At 40.0% G+C, this 18,485-nt stretch overlaps 1 protein-coding gene across 5 annotated transcripts in view; it reads right to left on the reverse strand.

Moving 5' to 3' along the window:
* DAAM1 (dishevelled associated activator of morphogenesis 1) overlaps nt 1–18,485 on the reverse strand; it is a 166,944-nt gene that overhangs the window by 20,850 nt on the left and 127,609 nt on the right. For 3 of the 5 annotated variants that reach the window (XM_012785654.3, XM_012785655.3, XM_076003998.1), the window contains exons 13-18: nt 18,151–18,338; nt 17,187–17,486; nt 16,772–16,879; nt 10,065–10,094; nt 8,795–8,901; nt 565–649 (exon numbers count right to left, since the gene is read on the reverse strand). In XM_012785654.3, the coding sequence (XP_012641108.1) occupies nt 565–649; nt 8,795–8,901; nt 10,065–10,094; nt 16,772–16,879; nt 17,187–17,486; nt 18,151–18,338 (818 nt within the window). The remainder of the gene's footprint in view (nt 1–564; nt 650–8,794; nt 8,902–10,064; nt 10,095–16,771; nt 16,880–17,186; nt 17,487–18,150; nt 18,339–18,485) is intronic. The other 2 variants (XM_012785657.3, XM_076003999.1) reach the window with 1 other exon arrangement.

Here is an 18,485-nt window from a genome sequence, read left to right on the forward strand (position 1 = left end):
CACAAATTGGGGCTGTGCAACATACAGAGACACTATTTAGCCTCAAGAAATTCACGACCCACCTTATGACATATACACGTATTTAGATACAGATGATAGTGCTGGGGGTTTAATGGTGGCTTTTGTGGTTGTGGGAACGGTAAGCCAAGACGAAGATACAAATTGTGTGAAGAATTTGGTACTCAGTTTGTGCTGTGCCATGTGTGATCTCATAGTGCTAGTGAGAGTCTCACATTCCTGTGAAATAGAGGTTTTCTCCTAACACTAGATGTATGTGATTTACTAAGGCATAATTACTTAATTGTAGTTTAAAGGACAAAATCTGGTATTGTGGGTCTCAAGCATTTGACAAACTCAAGAACTGCCTTTCTACCCATTATTTCGGGGAACGGTAAGAGAATACGGTCATAAAGTCTCCCAACAGAGCTGTGTGGAAGCTTGGTTCAACCTCCTCGATTCAGAGAAGGGGAAATTATCTACTAGCAACAACCAGGTTTTCTCAACATCCCATCCCCTGTTGAAGTCAGTTGTCACTTATACTTTGAGACATGTCTGGCAGCTCACCTGTTCCAACATGTCCTTGGGCAGATCTTCTTGTTCATCCATTGTCAGAATTGCTCGTTTGATTTCATCATTGGATAATTTCAACCTGGAGAAAGAATATTTTATTTGGTGGTTAACAGTTTTGGTTTGAATACTAAAATTTAACACAAGATAATTCATTTTGCTACTTCAGCTGCTGACTTTCAAGTACTGTTTTTCTCAAAATCTCTCAGTGAAAGCTTATTTCTCAACAATACTGCACCTAAAAATAGGATTTTGAAACTGCTTTAACATTCTTTCAGGGCTTTGTAATGCTCTGCTGACACAGAGAACAAAGCTGCTATGTTCTATGGTTTAGTTTCCTTAAGCAAGGGATTGGAAGATTAGAAATAGGGGAAACACTCACACACAACTGTTTTCTTTTATATGTAGTATCCATGAATTGCAGGTGAGAGGACAGAACTAAATTTCTGAACTGCTTAATGTCAGGCATGTTTAAAGTTTGTTGTAAAGTGAAAAATGGATTTTGAGAAGGTTAGAAACCATATGTTATTGTTTAAAAGTTGAACAACAATTAATATAAGCACTTCAGAGTTGAGAGGTTTTCCACATATATTATTTCATTTGATTCTCAAAATACCTGTAATGGTCATTTTTTTTTAATAGATCGAAAAACTGAGGCACAGAATGGCCAAGTGATCTGCCAAAGGTCAAACTGACAGCAGCCACAAACCCAAGACATAACTGCTAATTCCAAACTCTTTTTACAAATATTGCTTATCTAGTTAATATTTCATGGGGAAAGATTTAAGCTAACACACAAATCTATGTTTTGTTTTTCTGTCTACCATTAACTTAAATGATTACTAATTTAATTAGAAATTTGGCTTAAGTCAGAACAAAGAGTTGACTATAAAATATTACATAAGCACTGAAATTAAAATATACTTGTAAAAATGGGTTTTCAATAGGTGTAACAAGAGTTTTAATCAGGACAAAAAAAGTTACATATTAACATCACTTGATCTGTTCTTTTAGTCTATGCTATTCAAGAAGAATCATATTTAGGACTGGAAGATAAAGACATAAACACACAAATATAGAGCAAGATGTACACATGGCACATGCAACTTTTTTTTTTTTTTTTTTTTGAGACAGAGTCTCGCTTTGTTGTCCAGGCTAGAGTGAGTGCCGTGGCGTCAGCCTAGCTCACAGCAACCTCAAACTCCTGGGCTCGAGTGATCCTTCTGCCTCAGCCTCCCGAGTAGCTGGGACTACAGGCATGCGCCACTATGCCCGGCTAATTTTTTATATATATATCAGTTGGCCAATTAATTTCTTTCTATTTATAGTAGAGATGGGGTCTCGCTCTTGCTCAGGCTGGTTTTGAACTCCTGACCTTGAGCAATCCGCCCGCCTCGGCCTCCCAAGAGCTAGGATTACAGGCGTGAGCCACAGCGCCCGGCCCACATGCAACTTTTGAAGGTAGAAACTTGGGTATCAGACAGGCTGGGTCCCAGTCCTGGCTCTGACACTTCATGGTCAGTGTGACCATAAAAAGCTTTTTATTAAGACTCAAGTTTCCTCAACTGTAAAATAGGAATAATAATAACCACATCCCCCAAAGTGGATTTTTTTGTGTTTGTGTGTGCACGTGTGAGGATTAAAAAATTAATGCACCTAAAGTGTTTAGAATAAGCCGGGCGCGGTGGCTCACGCCTGTAATCCTAGCTCTCTGGGAGGCTGAGGCGGGCGGATCCTTTGAGCTCAGGAGTTCGAAACCAACCTGAGCAAGAGCGAGACCCCGTCTCTACTATAAATAGAAAGAAATCAATTGGCCAACTAATATATACATATAGAAAAAATTAGCCGGGCATGGTGGTGCATGCCTGTAGTCCCAGCTACTTGGGAGGCTGAGGCAGAAGGATTGCTTGAGCCCAGGAGTTTGAGGTTGCTGTGAGCCAGGTTGACGCCACGGCACTCACTCTAGCCTGGGCAACAAAGTGAGACTCTGTCTCAAAAAAAATAAATAAATAAAAATAAAGTGCTTAGAATAGCTCCTTCCCGTAGCAAGGGATCAATAAATTACGTATATCTTACAGGGCAGACGTTATATATCAGAAGAAAAAGTAGCAGTCCTTTCATAACCTTAATATTCACACATAGCTGAGAGATCAGTAAACAGTGCTTAACAGGGTTACTGAGAACACTTCCCAAAGCACTCTCATACCCATTATTTCACCCAGGTTTCCTTTCTGTATATGACCCCCAGCAGGTCTAGGAATATTAAAGAGGGATTAGAAGATGTGGTCCTTATTTTAAAGGGGATTATAATCTTTGGGAGAATCAGATGATCAACTGAAATACGTAAGACATACAGGTATATAAAGCGCACGCTCACCCTTGATCTCAGACAGCTGTGAGGGCTGACTGGGTGGGAGTGTGGACTCAGAGGCAGCAGAAAGAGGAAAGAACCTCCCAGGGAAGCTGGATGAGCCACACCCCACTGTGGACGCCTCTGGCTTGTCCTTTTCTCCAGATTTTGGATATGATTTTTTTAAAACCATCCACCCTGCTATTTAAACTGAATGTTGCTTCATGTGCCAGTAAGAACGAGAAGGAACAAATTTGGAAATCCTGTCATGCAAATACCATTGTCTTCTATTTCATGTCCTCAAATCCAAATATAGCATTCTAGGCAAAGAGCCAGATCACCCGTGTTAACAAATAAGACCTGTTCTATCACCTCGTCTGAGTTGTGGTACTGTGTTAACCCCTGTGTGGTGTATAGCAACCTTGGTCCTGGCAGACTTCTCCAGATGGTTTTAGTCACTCTTGGGACAATCACTACTGACAATCACAAATCACGTTCATTCGCCATAACATCGTGATAGGAAATCCCCACGCTTAGATAGAAGAGTGTGGCTAAGTTGGCATGGATAAAGTACACAACAGGGAAAAAGACGTGTCACAGCATCAAGGTCTCAACTGCACAGGCCGTGCGTAGCCCAAGATTCCAGGACAGTGAAAGGCTCGAGTGGATCTAAGACAAACTCCATTGAGAGGTCATGCAAAGCCAAGGAACAGTAACAAGCGGGAAGGTTGAAACTGCCACTAACGAAAACCAACTGGCTGTGGAAACATCTAGAGCTATCACAAAAACAGCTCCCCTTATAAGAAAAAAATAAATTAGTTCTGTGTCCTTTTCACACCGAGTTGAAGAAACCATTTTATGGCGTAGTTCTACCAAGTCCTTCTGTTTTGCATTTAAAAGAAAAGGAGTTGAAAATCAGAGTGAGAACAACACTTGAAGTATCAGATTTGCATTTCATTAGCTCCCCATATGGACTGCAGAACTTCTTGCTTTTGAAATTGTATATATTTATGCTTCTCAACCCCCAGAGGCTGTCTGGACTAAACACTAGCTCTAATTCACAACAATTTTGGTTTCTCTTAATGTGGCCCACAAAGAGACTTGAGACTTTAATGGATAGTACTTAAGAAAATCTACCTGTCAACGTAAAGCCATGCACGTGGCCTGCTGGATCAGACAAAGAAACCCTACCTTGGGGGAAAGAGGAGAAGGGTACCCGCCCTCAGGGACAGTTCTATAGGTTGCAGAGTTCTTAGTATCATCTGTCATCCACAGAATGAGTCTCTAATCTCTGTAATTTAAGGACCCTACCAATTTAACCTTTTAATTGTTTTTAAAGCTTGGCAGTGTTCTGGTGTGCTGGAGGGTGGCAACTTTTGAGACATCCACTCCAACTTTCTTTATAAGGCAGGAAGCAAACCAGCCATCTTAAAACAGTATTTAACCTCTACCTTGCTCTACTCAAATATTTCAACAATTTGCCAAGAGAACTGGAACATCCAGACGTAATTAAAATAAGTTAGGGATGCATGGCTAGATCAGCCTTAGCTCTGCTTCAGTGGATTTAAGCCAAATCCCCCCACTTTAAAGTAGCTTTTCATGGTTTACTACACCCAGGCTGCCATGTTAAGTGAGCATCTGGAAAAAAAGAATGGTAGAACACTTCATAAAACTATGTCTTAGGTGGGTTCATTTTGTAATATAAATCTGTTTCCAAGTTTCTTTTTCTCTTCTTTTCTTGGAGGGAAGAGGTCTGTTTTAGGAAATAAAGCAATGAATTTTAAATTGCTACATCATCCATATACATGTGTAGAAAAGTTGCTTACTCTGATGAAGGCTTAAGGAATAAATTCTCATTTTAAGGTACATCATTGCTATTCTGAAGTTTGTGACAGGTCCAGTTCCTGGTGCCCTGGAGCTCCCCATTCAAATTCATACCTTCTGCACCTCACGCTGTAAACACACCACTCACTCAGGCGTGAGGTGAGCTGCATCTCCTCCCTGCATGTCCTCTTTCAAACTGCCTGGTTGGCTCAGGACAAAGCTGTGGCAGGTGCCCCCAACCAAAGGGCCCTCTAACATTTGAAGAACATTATGAGTGAGGGACAGCCTCAAGGCATAACCAATACTGCAGACACAAGCGCTCATTATAACACAGCCTATGGAATACACCATAGGCGTTCATCATGGTGGACTACCTTCATCATGGTGTAATGACTACATTGCTGGTAAATAAATCCTCGTCAGCAAGACAAGTAATAGAGAGGTTCACCAACCTTTGGGAATGAGATAAGCAGAAAAGAAGAAAGACAGTAAGTATGAAAAGGTAGGAAACCCTGACGTCATCTTTGAAACATTCCTATTTGTTGTCCCCAAGCACGAAATCAGTTTTCACATACTACCGAGGGTTTCTTCATCTCTCTCAAGGCTGTCCCTCATTGGGGCTCACCTGGACAACAGAAAGACACTCCTATCTGACGGCTAGGAGTCCAGCTTTTGAGCCCTTCCAACCTGTCCTGCAAACCTCTGAGAGACCAAACTCAAAACCTTATTTTAAAAAGCCACACACTGCTCTCCTCCTTTAAAAATTGCCCAGATTCCTAATCCCATGGATACATAAACAGGCATTAACCGAGCAGCTAGCACATGCAGGCACCCTGCCAGGGGCTTTGCACGTATGAGGACCAATTCTTACAAGCCCACTGCAAGGCTACTACTTTCATGATCTCCATTTTATAGATGCAGAGGTTATGACTTGACCCTGGGCTGCCCTTATAAAGGCACAACCAATACAATATAACTAGTATGAGTGAAACTCAGGCTCTCCTGCCTAGCTTCGTTCAATCCAATTGGTAATTCCCTGCTGTGATCACAGGGCTGTCTTTATGCTTAGACCCCTCTTGCGTCCTTGCTGCTGCTTCTGCATGCATCCTTGAAACTAACGTCCCCATCCCTTCTGTGTGTGTGTGTATAATATATACACACACACACACACACACATATACACATACATGCATATAATCCATGTAATGGTTCTTGTACTTTGAGGTCCATTTTCTCTGGTAAACCCTACTGGTATCCTTGCCTCACATGGCTGAGCTCCCTGTGTTCTTCCAGCCAGACCAGTATAAGCCCTGAATTGTTCACAAGTCTTCTCATGTGTGCCATTTTTCTTCTCCAATAGCCTTGAGCTTTCAATACCAGCAACACTATCTTATATTTTATTTTTTTGAGATGGGGTCTAACATTGCCCAGGCTAGTCTTAAATTCCTGGTCTCAAGAAATCCTGCTGCCTCAGCCTCTCAAAGTGCTGGGATTATAGGATTGTGCCACCATGCCTAGCTGTTAAGTTTTAGTATGTCCTATGGCGCCCAGCCTACCCAATGTCAGGCAAATTAATGCTCCAAAGTGGTGACTGTCTAAGCAAAAAGTATCAAACACACTTTCATATATCTCTCTCCTCCTTTAAGCCGCTACCTCCTTTTGTGCATAGTAATGAACTGCCAGTGAAAAAGGGAGAATGAAAGGTAAACTGCTAACTGGTTAAAAAAACTAAATAAAATACAAATTGAAATTAAATCTGCTTAATTTCTTGCACTTTCACCACAACCCATTTAAAACGTCAGTCTAGGTATTCCTAAAGGAAGAGCAAAACTTATCACTGAGCAGAAAAGGATGTGGTACTGAATCGTCTGTGGGAGAGAAGATTCTAGAACCTGATCAATAAGGCCAAATACCATTAAGTCAACTGGGACTCAAAATCACTTTGTTACACACAATGCACTTTTTCACTGTGCTCATTGTATAACAACATTTATTCATTAAATTGGATTTTAATAGATAATCTAACAGGTATGAGGCTGGCTCTTAAAATTATCTTCTAAATAGAGTTTAGACACATTAAACTTCTAAGTCACCTTAGGCTCTGACACTTTTGAGGGAACAAGGGAATTACATCCCACAAATATGTAATCATTCAATAATGTGATGGGAAATTTGCCAGAAAGAGTTGTAACCTTATCTATAACTAGTGTAATTATCCCGGTTGGCATTTAGTACTGAATAATCTGTCTATGAGGAACTAGGTCATGGTTTTTACTCAACAAGCATTTCAACACTACAGAAATTCATAACGATAGCTCCCTTTGTCAATTTTTTTAAAATGTTCATCTGGACTGCATGAACAGAAAATACAGGAAAAAATCCAAGATTTAAAAAAAAATCTATAACTTTCCTCAAATCTTCATTTAATTTTGATATTAAGAATATTATTTGTAAAAAAGGTAACAAAACACATTGTATACACTGTACAGTAGTCCCCCCTTGTCCAGGGTGTACATTCCAAAACCCCCAGTGGATGCTTGAAACTGTGGATGGTACTGAACCCTATTTATACAGTACTATGTTTTTTCCTATACCTATTATACATACCTATGACCAAGTTTAATTTATAAATTAGGCACAGTGAGAGATTAACAACAATAGTAAAAAAATAGAGCAAATGTAACAATTTACTGTAATAAAAGTTATGTGAATATAGAGTGTGTCTGTCAGTCTGTCTGTCTGTCTGTCTGTCTCTCTCTCTCTCTCTTCTCCTCCTCCTCCTCCTCCTCAAAATATCTTATTGTACTATACCACAGGTAACTGAAACCTTGGAAAGCAAAACCATAGATAAGGAGGACTACTGTAGAAGAAAAATAAGTAGACCTTGAAATTATTTTCAATTATTTCAAGGCAGATAGATATTTTATCTAACCTGAGCATGGTTCATGGAGCAAAAGTCAGAATAAATACAGGGTTTGGCCATTTACACAGCTTTCAGCCAGAGGCAGAAATGAAATGCTAACAGGATGGTTCATATTACCTTACCAGTTGCATTAAAATTCAGGGATCTCACCAAGGTTCAATTTCTCTTTCACTAATAGAAACATTTGCTCCCTAAAGTAATATATATATGGCTAAACATCAAGATTCTACAGTGAAAATGAAGCAGCAGCTCTGTGTTAAAAGAAACTTGTTCTAAGACCAACTAAACAATAAGGACTATTACTCTCCCTCTTCACCCTCCCTGAAAGAGAAGTCACCATATGCCAGCCCCACTGCAGATGCAACATTCCTTTCAGGATGCAGCTTATCTTTAAAGCCCCAGCATTCAAGATTCCTTACATCTTCATTCACCTCATAAGCATTAGGTGTCTTTGCCTAAAGTGAAAGAACCTTTTAGAAAAAAGAAGAAACTAGATACAGAAAAGATTTAAAATTCCTAGAATGACTTGACAATACTGCCTGAAGCTGCAATCAGATTCCAGGTTCCCAAATTTCCTTTTTTCTTTTCAAGTTCCAAGACTGTGATGGTTCACTAATTATGAGAAAGATTTCTGAACAGGGCTAAACTGAAAAAAATTAGCATTTCACTGAGGTTTGAGATTTTCATGTCCTTTTCACCATAAAAAATGCTCAAAAAGATCATGAAATCAGATAATTTTGAAATATAAAAAGGTGACATTAGAAAGCAAAGTAAAACAAAGAGTTTTCATCTTGGTCCTGATTCTGTGACAATACTACTCAACAACCAACATATCTTTAAGGCCAAGAAGTGTAAATAAAACTCAAGTTCACTCTATGGGCCTTCTGGGAAGAAGAGAACAACTTAGGATGTTCTGTCTGTGGAAATTAAACTCTAAGAAAGTATGCATCCAGCTCTGATATATTCCACTAGGGAAAGTCAGCACTAAGAGTTCTCATTTTAACAGAAGGGAATCCAAAGAACTGTACCTCAGCAGGGTACAATTAAAACAAAATTACAAACATGTGGTTTTGAGCCACATACTAGAAACCCTGGTCCTACTAGAAATGTTTATTCAACATCAACAATACCTCGAGAGAAGGATGTTGCAATTCTGAGCTCTCCGACCATCAATCACCGAAAGCTCTTTGACTTTAAGTTTGGAACTCAGTGTGTCATCAATGGCATCTGCTTCTTTCTGTAAAGAGCATGAGAGACATCCATCAAAGTCCAGCAGTGACATTCAGACTTCATACATACACTTTTCCTTTACATTCTCTGTTCACACACACACATATACACACACTCTACACATACACACATAGGCGAAGCTGAGATGGGGAGGTGGGGAGTGCAGGGAGGTGGTGGAACTAAAACAAAGGCTACAATCTAGTTGGCAATGGGAAACAGTAAGAAAAGCTGACCACCCACGTTTGAAAAAGCATTATTTGGAAGAACAAACTGCTTCTAAGTTGAAGATGCTAAGCGTGCATAATTATCAGTGAGTGGTGCCCTCCTTTTGTCCCCCAAATTCCTATGGATTGTAGAGAGAAGAACTGTCACTATGAATCAAGCTCAGCTGAGGCTTGCCATCACAGGCCTAGCCATTTGCAGGGCTCATTCGCCCCAGAACCATTTGCATCCTGAGCACTCAAAAAAGCTAAACAATAAAGGCTCCCAAACGTCTTCCTGTGCATCAGGAAGCTCCCAAGTCCAGATGGTATCTTTCATTACCCTGGAGCATGATGGACAGTGGGGAGGGGACAGTCCAAGGCATTAGTTTGGTTACCTGAATTAACAATAAAACATTACTTGCATATTCTATTGTTACACAGAAATCCGTAAGCCTTGATGGCCAGTTATAATTTATGCCGGAATAGGCATTTAACAATTATATATAAAATACTGTTTGAGTAAGCTGGGCATCAGAGGAATTGATTAGTAATAAAAAGTCTAAGGTGAAAACACAGATTAATTTGATAAACAGCAAGCTTGATTTTATTAGCAGTCATGATCAATTAAAAAGAATATTATGGCATTTAAAAAATGTAAGGAAACCAAAGAGCTCTGAAACTGTAACAGTTTAGGAAACAAAGGCAATGTCAGATTTATAATAAGGCACCACGTGATCAAATGTCAACTGTCTCTTGCTGTGCTGAAATTTCAGGCATACCTCTAGATACTCAGTTAAGAGTTGAAATCCAATCTAGGATTGAAATCCAATCCAATCCTAGAATTACCTAGGCATTGCATTATACTATCTAAAACAAAAACAAAAAAAACTTGGATAACCAAGAAATTTCAAGCTTCCAGTGAGCCAAGGAATTATATTAAGCAAGGTTTAAGTAGTAGCTCACTTACCTGCTTGGAGTTATTGCTCACAAAGAAATCCTACAGCCATGGCAGAGGCATGGAAAAGGCAAATCAGATACATGCAGTTCAGAAATCACAGCAACAAATGAGGGCAAGTCAGAGCAGTCAAGGAAATCAGTGATGCAGGGTAAGAGATGACTTATGCCCCTAAGATCATCAACAAGAGTTGATAAAGATGAGAAAGTCTGGCAGAAGATACAAGTAAGAGCACGGTACGAAGTATTCAGGGTTGAGGAAGATGACATTTGCAGTACACAGTTTTCAGTGGTGGCAAATCTTATTCAGAAAAGCATAGGGCTTAAAACACCCCAGGAAGACTCAAGCTGGGAAAGGAACAAATCTTCTTTGAGATGATCACTGGCTCCCTTTATTCAATGTGATGATTTTCACTTGAAGTAGAATATCAATCAATCCCATCAACTTGAGGAAACTATTCCCACTGCTATGTACTGTAAGAAAAATATGTAACTTTGGTAGACATAATCTCCTGTCTTTTTGTGTCATAAGGAAGAATTAAGGACAAGCTAAACAACCCAATCAGTAATATTAACTCTGTAGGGTCCAAACAATGCCTGTAGGTGCTATAGGTAGGTATGAGGGAAAAAAACAGAATGTGCAATTAAGAGACAACCAAAAGTTCATGTGTGTGGTCCCTGGTGGCCCTGTCCCAACTGCCTCAGGACTGTTCAAGCATGGCCGCTTCTGGAAACAGTCTTTAGAAAAGACTTGGAGTGGAAACAGGAAAGAGGAAGAGGTAATTGACACATTATGAGAAAGTTACAGCTTTGGTTGCATATTTTTGCAATGCTGGAATGAATAAAACTTCAGTGTGCAAAACACACCCTAGCTTTTGGGCCAACAGCTTGCACAACCAGCATTTGCTCGGCAGATTCCTTAAGGTCTCATTGGTCTCGGCAGCAATGCCAAGGTCAATTTCACACAGATAAGCTGTTTCACATAATTCTTCTAGTGGGAAACAAAATGTGTCTTCCCCTTGCTCTGCCCATACAAGGAGGGGTTGCTTTTCTAGAATGGCATTTAAAAAAATAAATTGATAACTACAAGAAAACTTTCTGTCCCTCTGATATTCTTTTGTCCCTATAGCAACTGTCAATTTTTCAACTCCGAAGCTCCTCAGGACTCTTCCTGTAAAACAGTTTCCTTTCAAGGGCAGAAAAGACCACAGTGAAATAAGCTCCATGAGGTCATCTTAACCTATTTTTTTTCTCTTAAAGAGAAAGTCACTAGTTAAATTTAGATCCTGCTCTCATTATCTGGTCTTCAAGATGAAACTTTTATGAAGTTCTCCGGCAACTCATTCCACATTTTAAGTTCCCACTGTCAGGAAATTAAGACTTCTGACCTCCAGTGTAGAGAGCTATGGATTCAGGCAATTGCCATTTCCTGGGTGTGTGGCTTGGGGCTCAGTCTCCATCTGAGAGAATGAGTGAAATGGGTTAACAATCAGATAATTATTGTGAGGATTAAATGTGACAATGAATGTAAAGCATTTTGATAGTACCTGACACATATTCATCAGCTCCATCCTTGGAAGCTACAATAATACAATTATTTTATCTTTCAAGCTGATGCTCAAGTCCAGTATACCCCTTCTGCTCTGCTTTCAGCTGAGCTAGAGAACAGCTGGGCGAGAGCTCCCACTTGTAACCAGCAGAAGCAGTAAGTATAACAGTTAATAGCTAAGTAATGTATCTTATCTTTCCAGAGGTGGAATGAAGACTGCCAAGCAAGAGTTTAGTTAATTGTTAACTTAAAGATTCCACTTCTTTAAAGGTCCCTTAATCGACACATTCTAAATAAAATCTCAAAGTTTCATTGTTAGAAATAACAATTCTTCCAGGCCTATTTCAAGTAAGTTAACATTCTTTCTGCAATCTTAAATTAATTTACTCAAAAATAAGAGAGAAATAACAAAAGATATTTCTAATGGGATTGGGTCAAATACTATAGAATCACCTATATGTGGCTCCACCTAACAGGAGGTCTGATTTTTCCAGATGATTTTTGGTAGAAGGCTTAGGGCTTGAAATATAAACAGAAAGTTGGGAGTTGCATTTTCAGGAAGCAGTGCTGATACATTGCTATAGATAGGATGCCACAATGAAACAATGACTCAACACTTCATAGATAATGATAAGCCTTACATGAATGGTTCTTAATCTTTGTGAGGTTGACATATCTTTGTAAATCTGATAAAAGGTAGGGATTTCTCTCCAGAAAAATCCATATACTATATTTATATAGAGCCCTGTATTTGACTATATCTTACCATGGAGCCTAGTTATAGAACTTACACTTTGGTCCTAAGAAAACCACTATTTACAATTCTCTCTTCTGCCTTCATGTGCCATGGTTAAGGACCAAAATTATTAAAATAAATATCCTAAATCATCTAATTTTCAAGGTGAAAATAATTATCTAATTTTTAGTGGGGAAATTAGATGTACAGAATGAAAAATATGAAAAGAATAGAAAAGTCTTTGACCATTTATAAAAAATTGGGAGATATCACTGGATGTTCTAAATGGAACCCCCAAAATGTCTTATATATTACATATTAGCAGGGGAGTTGGACTCTGGAGCAGAGAGGTTTTGAAAAATTACACAAAATGCTGATAAAAGGATCCTGAAAGAAGGGCTGTCCTTAGGCAAAGCCCAGGAGGAAGGAAGAGATAGTGAGCTGTTAATTTGTGGCTATAGAGATATGACTTCCTTTAGGTAAATGTAGTACCTTTCGTTCATTTCCCTTCTATTCAACTGCATGGACAGGGAGAAATGAATTTATAGCATCTCAGGATAAATATTTCTCATAAAACCGAGATGAATATTATTTAATTATATCTGAAATAGTACTACTATGCAATGTGCTAATTGTATCTGAAACAGTACTGTATGTAATGTGCTACATTATGTATTAAAATAAATCTTTTGTGGCTGCCCTGAAATCATGTATAATGTAGTTTCAATGAGAAAAAGAGGTCCTGGGAGTCAAGGAATTGACTTTCAAATGAACTTTTGGAATGTGAGTAGAGGAATAAATGTATGCTACTAAATTCTGTTTCATGTGGCACATAAGCTTATATAATCAGCTCTGCACACTTTTGATATTTGCACTGAAAAAAATTCTGAATAGGAGTGGTCTTGTTCTTAAAACTGGAGTTAAAAGAAAATTCTATACAAAGTCTGATATTCATAACGAAAAAAACCTATGGAGTAAAAAGCAAAGTAAAACTGAGGATTATGCTACTTTGTAGTCACTAAATACACACTAAGCCATATTTTTATTACCTATAAAATAGGAATAATATGTACCTCATAGAGTTGGGGGTGAGCATTAAATAAAAAAAAAAAAGAAGTATAAGAGCTCCTTGAGAACTAAATCTTAAGAGTGGAAGAGACTGGAACTGTGTATATCATAATCAGCGCACCAGGAATGTAATGAATACTTAACACTGATTATCATCTTTTAGTCCATATTATGGTAATTTACAAATTTTTCTCCTCTCTGTGTTTATACCATAGGCTACCTTGTGGACCTGTGCAAAAGTGTAATAAATTTACATCCTTTGAAGTACTTTATACACAAAGCAGACACTATAAATATCTGTTCTGATTTTAATGATATAATATTCCTCAAATCAATCATAGTTTATATGTGTATAAGTACGCAAGTATATACATATGTATACAAGTATGTATATGTATCTATAAGTGTGTGTATAGAGTATGTATGTATCTATGCCCTAAGAGTCATTGTAATTATACTGATCTGCCATTGCTGAGATTTTTTTCAGAACCTTACCCTGTGTAGGGTGCCTACTGCATGAAATTGACAAGGGTTTCTCAATTCTGGAGGGAGGAAAGAGGGGGATGCCATGAAAACAAAAGGTTCCTAGCATTCACTTGGGAGCAGAAAAAAAGAGCAGTTCAGGTGGATCATATAATGCATTGTCAAGACTGAGGTGAAATGCATAGGTCTTTGAGGTTTCCATTGGTCATGAGATGACAGCCATCCATGTCCTTTATTCTGCCCTACATAACCCAATCAGAATGTCCACATCTTTGGATTTTCTTTCTCTCAACATTCAGTAAATTTGATACAATGGCTCAGATTACCCTCATTTAGAAAATATATTATGGTATAAAAATTCTCAAGTTTTTGCACCAAAAGGAAAATACACTTGAATTACTCAAGTTGGACAGGTATGTTGAAATTTTTCTCCATAAAGTGCTGTTGAAAATACAGTCACAACTGATTCTACTTACTGTCTACTTAGTGTTGAGTACAACCAAAATGTTCTGGTCTCTCCTGATTGGAATGCCTACTGATTACTTAAACAGTGTTGGTTGCTAGGAGGCAATTACCCAGTCGCTAGGCTTCCTGCAGTCCTGTCTCCCAGAGCTCTTGAGAACTGTCCACATATTTGTCCCAGAGCATTTTGGCAGCATTCTTCTGCACCTTCTGCCGAAAGCCAGTTAATTATGAGTCTTGTAAACTTAGGTCTTTCAACCACCTGCCTTTATAATAAATGCAGCTCGCATGCTTGGACTTGAATAGCATCATTTGGCGTAACTGATGCTTTCCCTTCCTTTAATTTACTTCTTTAAGCTCCCAAACCTTCATCTTAGGCAACCAGCATTAGCAACTGAAACTGAAGTGGGAAAGTAATGGGATGTGTACCCAGGTCAGAAGATGATTATCTCAATTGCCAGGGAACTTGCTAAGAATGTCCCATGACTCATGTCGAGGCTCAGGGGACACCATCCTGGGATAGCAGAGAGAGAGAAAAGGCAGGTTGCAGCCAATCAGGAATGAGTCTGGTCAGAGCACATGCCATATGGGGACTCTAAACACACCCTTTGTTTGTCCACTGAAAGATAAGGTATCTAGCTAGCTATTGGACAATGCCAATATCTTCTTTTCTTCATTTTCCTTTCTTTGGTCTGTATAACACTGCAGAAGTTTGACTTCTTATTTATGGGGAGGGGAACCCAGCTGAGGGCTCCTGTTTTAAGGGTTCATGTCACCATGGCAGGCAACCACCTCTATCTTTGTACTTTATTAAACCAGCGTAAAAGGTACTGCAGCTGGGCACAGTGATTCATATGCTTATAATTCTAGCACTTTGCGAGGCTGAGGTGGGAGGACTGCTTGAGCCTAGGAGTTCAAGACCAGCCTGGGCAACATAGTGAGATCCTGTCTCTACAAAAAAACCCCCACAAAAAACAACCAACAAAACTAGCTGGATGTGGTGGCACACCCCCACAGTCCCAACTACTTGGTAGGCTGAGGTGAGAAGACTGCTTGCACCCAGGAGTTCAAGGCTGCAGTGAGCTATGATCATGCTCCAGCCTGGGTGACACAGATAGTCTGTCTCTAAAAAAGAAAAGAAAAAGAAAAGGTTCTGTAGAGAAACTTTCCCTTAGAGTGAAATACTGTGGTGAAATATTACAACCCCCCTCCCATTTCAGACACATTAAAGACCATTTTGGAAAAAAAAAATTAGCTCCCCACCCTCAGTCCACCTTCTCTTACTGCTTAGCATTTCTTTTCTGAGACACTTTTTCTTGGGAACGAAGCCAAGTGAGCCAACTAGGAAGTCTGCTGCTAGTTTGAGGATGCTCCACCCTGGACATGACTTATCTGGAAGGTAAGGGCCTCTCAGTAAAGCCCCCCAAAAAAACCCCTGTAAGATGTTCAGCATTTGTATGTTCCTGTTTAAGATGCACTCTGCTTTCTTCATCATTCCTCTTCTCTAGTCATCCTCAAGAATCTTTCTTCTCACACTCCAGGACTCAATTTTTCCCTTTCCAGGGATCCCACTTTGAGTGTCCTTTGTTCTGACACTCTCCATACCTGCCACCTTGCTGTGATCCCTTCTGGTCCAACTTTAAGAGACTCTATCAAGATGCCCTCTTGAGGAGCGAGAGGAACAACACAGAGGTGACCAGGGCTCACATAGTGATGCTCACTATGTGGACAGCCAGCAAGCACCAAGCACATGTTCTTGCTACAATTATGGTATAGCTTTGTTCACTCTTCAGTAGCTTCTATTTGTCTCACTGCCACCTCTAAACTTGCTCAGTCTTCACAGCCCAGTTCTGAGTCTGCTGTGTTTATGACATAGTTAAAACTTCCCTCTAGGTTCTATCGAGCTGCCAAATTATAGTCATTCACCAACCCCCATACTTCTAAGTGTTCTATCTATTTCAAAAAGCATTCTGCTTCTGATGGTAACCATTTGATATATATTTTTTAAAGATCAGAGAAACCAAAATGGCTTCATAAACAAACACTGAGAGGTGACAATATAAGTTCTCTAACTTTCCTAATAATTTCTCTTGATGACCCATTTTGACTAAACACAAGTGATAATAACATACAGAACTCTTTATACCAACAGAAACTAGGTCTTGGACACATACCAGGGTACGAAGCTCCTTAACAAGGAGCTTGCATACCTTCAGTTGTTCACACACAACTGAAAGACACCTGGACATACATGTGGACATGCACACCACGTTGCTTTGCAGGAACACACCACGGTAGACCAAACAGCCTAGAACTAAGATGCTTATGAGATCACGGTCATGGTGATGGACCAGGGATCATGCACAACACATGATTTTTTTTTTTTTAACTTTTTTGGAATCTAGAGGGCATATGCTGTTACCTGCTGTCTTTGGTAGGCAGAGAAAGTCCTTTCCAGGTCTTCAAGATCTAGAATTTTGAAGACTTTTGAATCATCAATTTCGGTCCACACTGTTCCTTCCAGTTTGTTCTAGAAACACCAAGTTAATACGTGCTATGGGTTATGTTATATACAAAAAGAACAGGCATTGCTATTCTTAAAAAGTACTGCTATTCCAAATTTTTCAGTCTACTAGACACCAAAAGTGAGCTGGTTTCAAACAATGTGTCATTTTATTTCAGAAGCTTTATCATTTCAATATCGGAGCTAGTGAGAACCCTCAGTCCACACTAGAAAATGAAATCATTTAATAGCCAGGGCTGTTTTCTCTTTCATTGAAAGCACAATGAGGGGCTAATGCTGTCCATTTGAGGGAAAATTGGAACAAATGGCTTACCTCAGGCAGCTTAGACCAGTTGAAGGATTTCAGGGCATTTGTGGGCTGAGGAATGTTCTTCTTCTTGAGTGCCAGACTCACTGGAGCACCAGGAGGTGGCATGAGTCCCCCTAAGGGAGGAGGCCCTGGGGGAGGAGGAGGGCCCCCCGGGGGCAGGGGAGGTGGAGGAGGAGGGAGCATTCCACCTGGGAGAGGTGGGGGCGGTGGGGGAGGAAGAAGAGACCCAGGTGCAGAGGAAGGAAAGGGTCCCCCTGGGGCTCCAGGCGAAGGTCCACCTGGGATTGAAGCACAGACAGCCCTCTGAAAAGATAAAAATAGGAAAAGAAAAGATCAATGGCAGAAGTAAATTTATTGATGATTTTGAAAGTCTGAAACCTTGCCTAAAATGTCTATCATAGAGAAATTCAGATTTCTGAGAATATGGGGTTAAAGCAGAGGTCCCCAACCTTTTTGGTACCGGGGACTGGTTTCATGGAAGAGAGTTTTCCCACAGTCAGGGTGGGGGACAGCAGAGCTCTGAGGCCACGGGCAGGTACTGGTCAACAGCCCAAGGGTTGGGGACTGCAGAGTTAAAGGATTGGTGAGTCAAATGGACTTTTTAGGGCCTTTGTGGACTCTACCAGGTCACCATTTTGTATGCAACATTCAAGTGCTTCTCTGCATTTCTTTCATTTTTTGCACCATCCTACAGTTTGGTTTTCATGAAGTCAGTTTTCATTGTAAGAAGCTAATGTGATTTCATTTGCTCTTAGTGGAAGATTCATGCAGTATTTAAAAATGCACATCCCCAAACTCTGCTGCCTAACCTACACGATAGCAGAGAGAGCGCGTCGCCTAACTGTGTGATCAATCCTGAGCCGTTTCAGATTTTGATCCCCCAGTCGGAAGTTGTCTACGTAAGGGAGAGGGGCTCCAGGGTCAGGGAGGCCTTGGCAGCTGCCCATGAGCTGAGCGGAAGACCCACCCTGCTGAGCTCCTGGAGCTGTGCCGTGAGGTCCGCCACCTGCTGCTTGACTTGCTTGTGCTCTGTGGTCTCCTTTTCAAGTTTCTCTTTCATTTTATTTAAAGTCTGCATCATCTCTTCTTTCTCTTGGGCCTTGGCATCACATTCTCGTTCTTTCTTTTCCAATTTCTGTTGTAGCTCATTGTGCTCTACACATGAAAACAATCGCACATGAAAACAGGAGGTTCTTCAAAGCCGAAGCATTTTCTCTAAAAAGTAAACTGAGGATGATGGCAGAGACTGTGAGGCTCTTTATTAGGTAAATATTATTCCTCTTCCCCATCAAAGGGAGCCAC

The sequence above is a fragment of the Microcebus murinus genome, chromosome 6 (assembly GCF_040939455.1).
Source record: "Microcebus murinus isolate Inina chromosome 6, M.murinus_Inina_mat1.0, whole genome shotgun sequence".
Taxonomy (NCBI): domain Eukaryota; kingdom Metazoa; phylum Chordata; class Mammalia; order Primates; family Cheirogaleidae; genus Microcebus; species Microcebus murinus.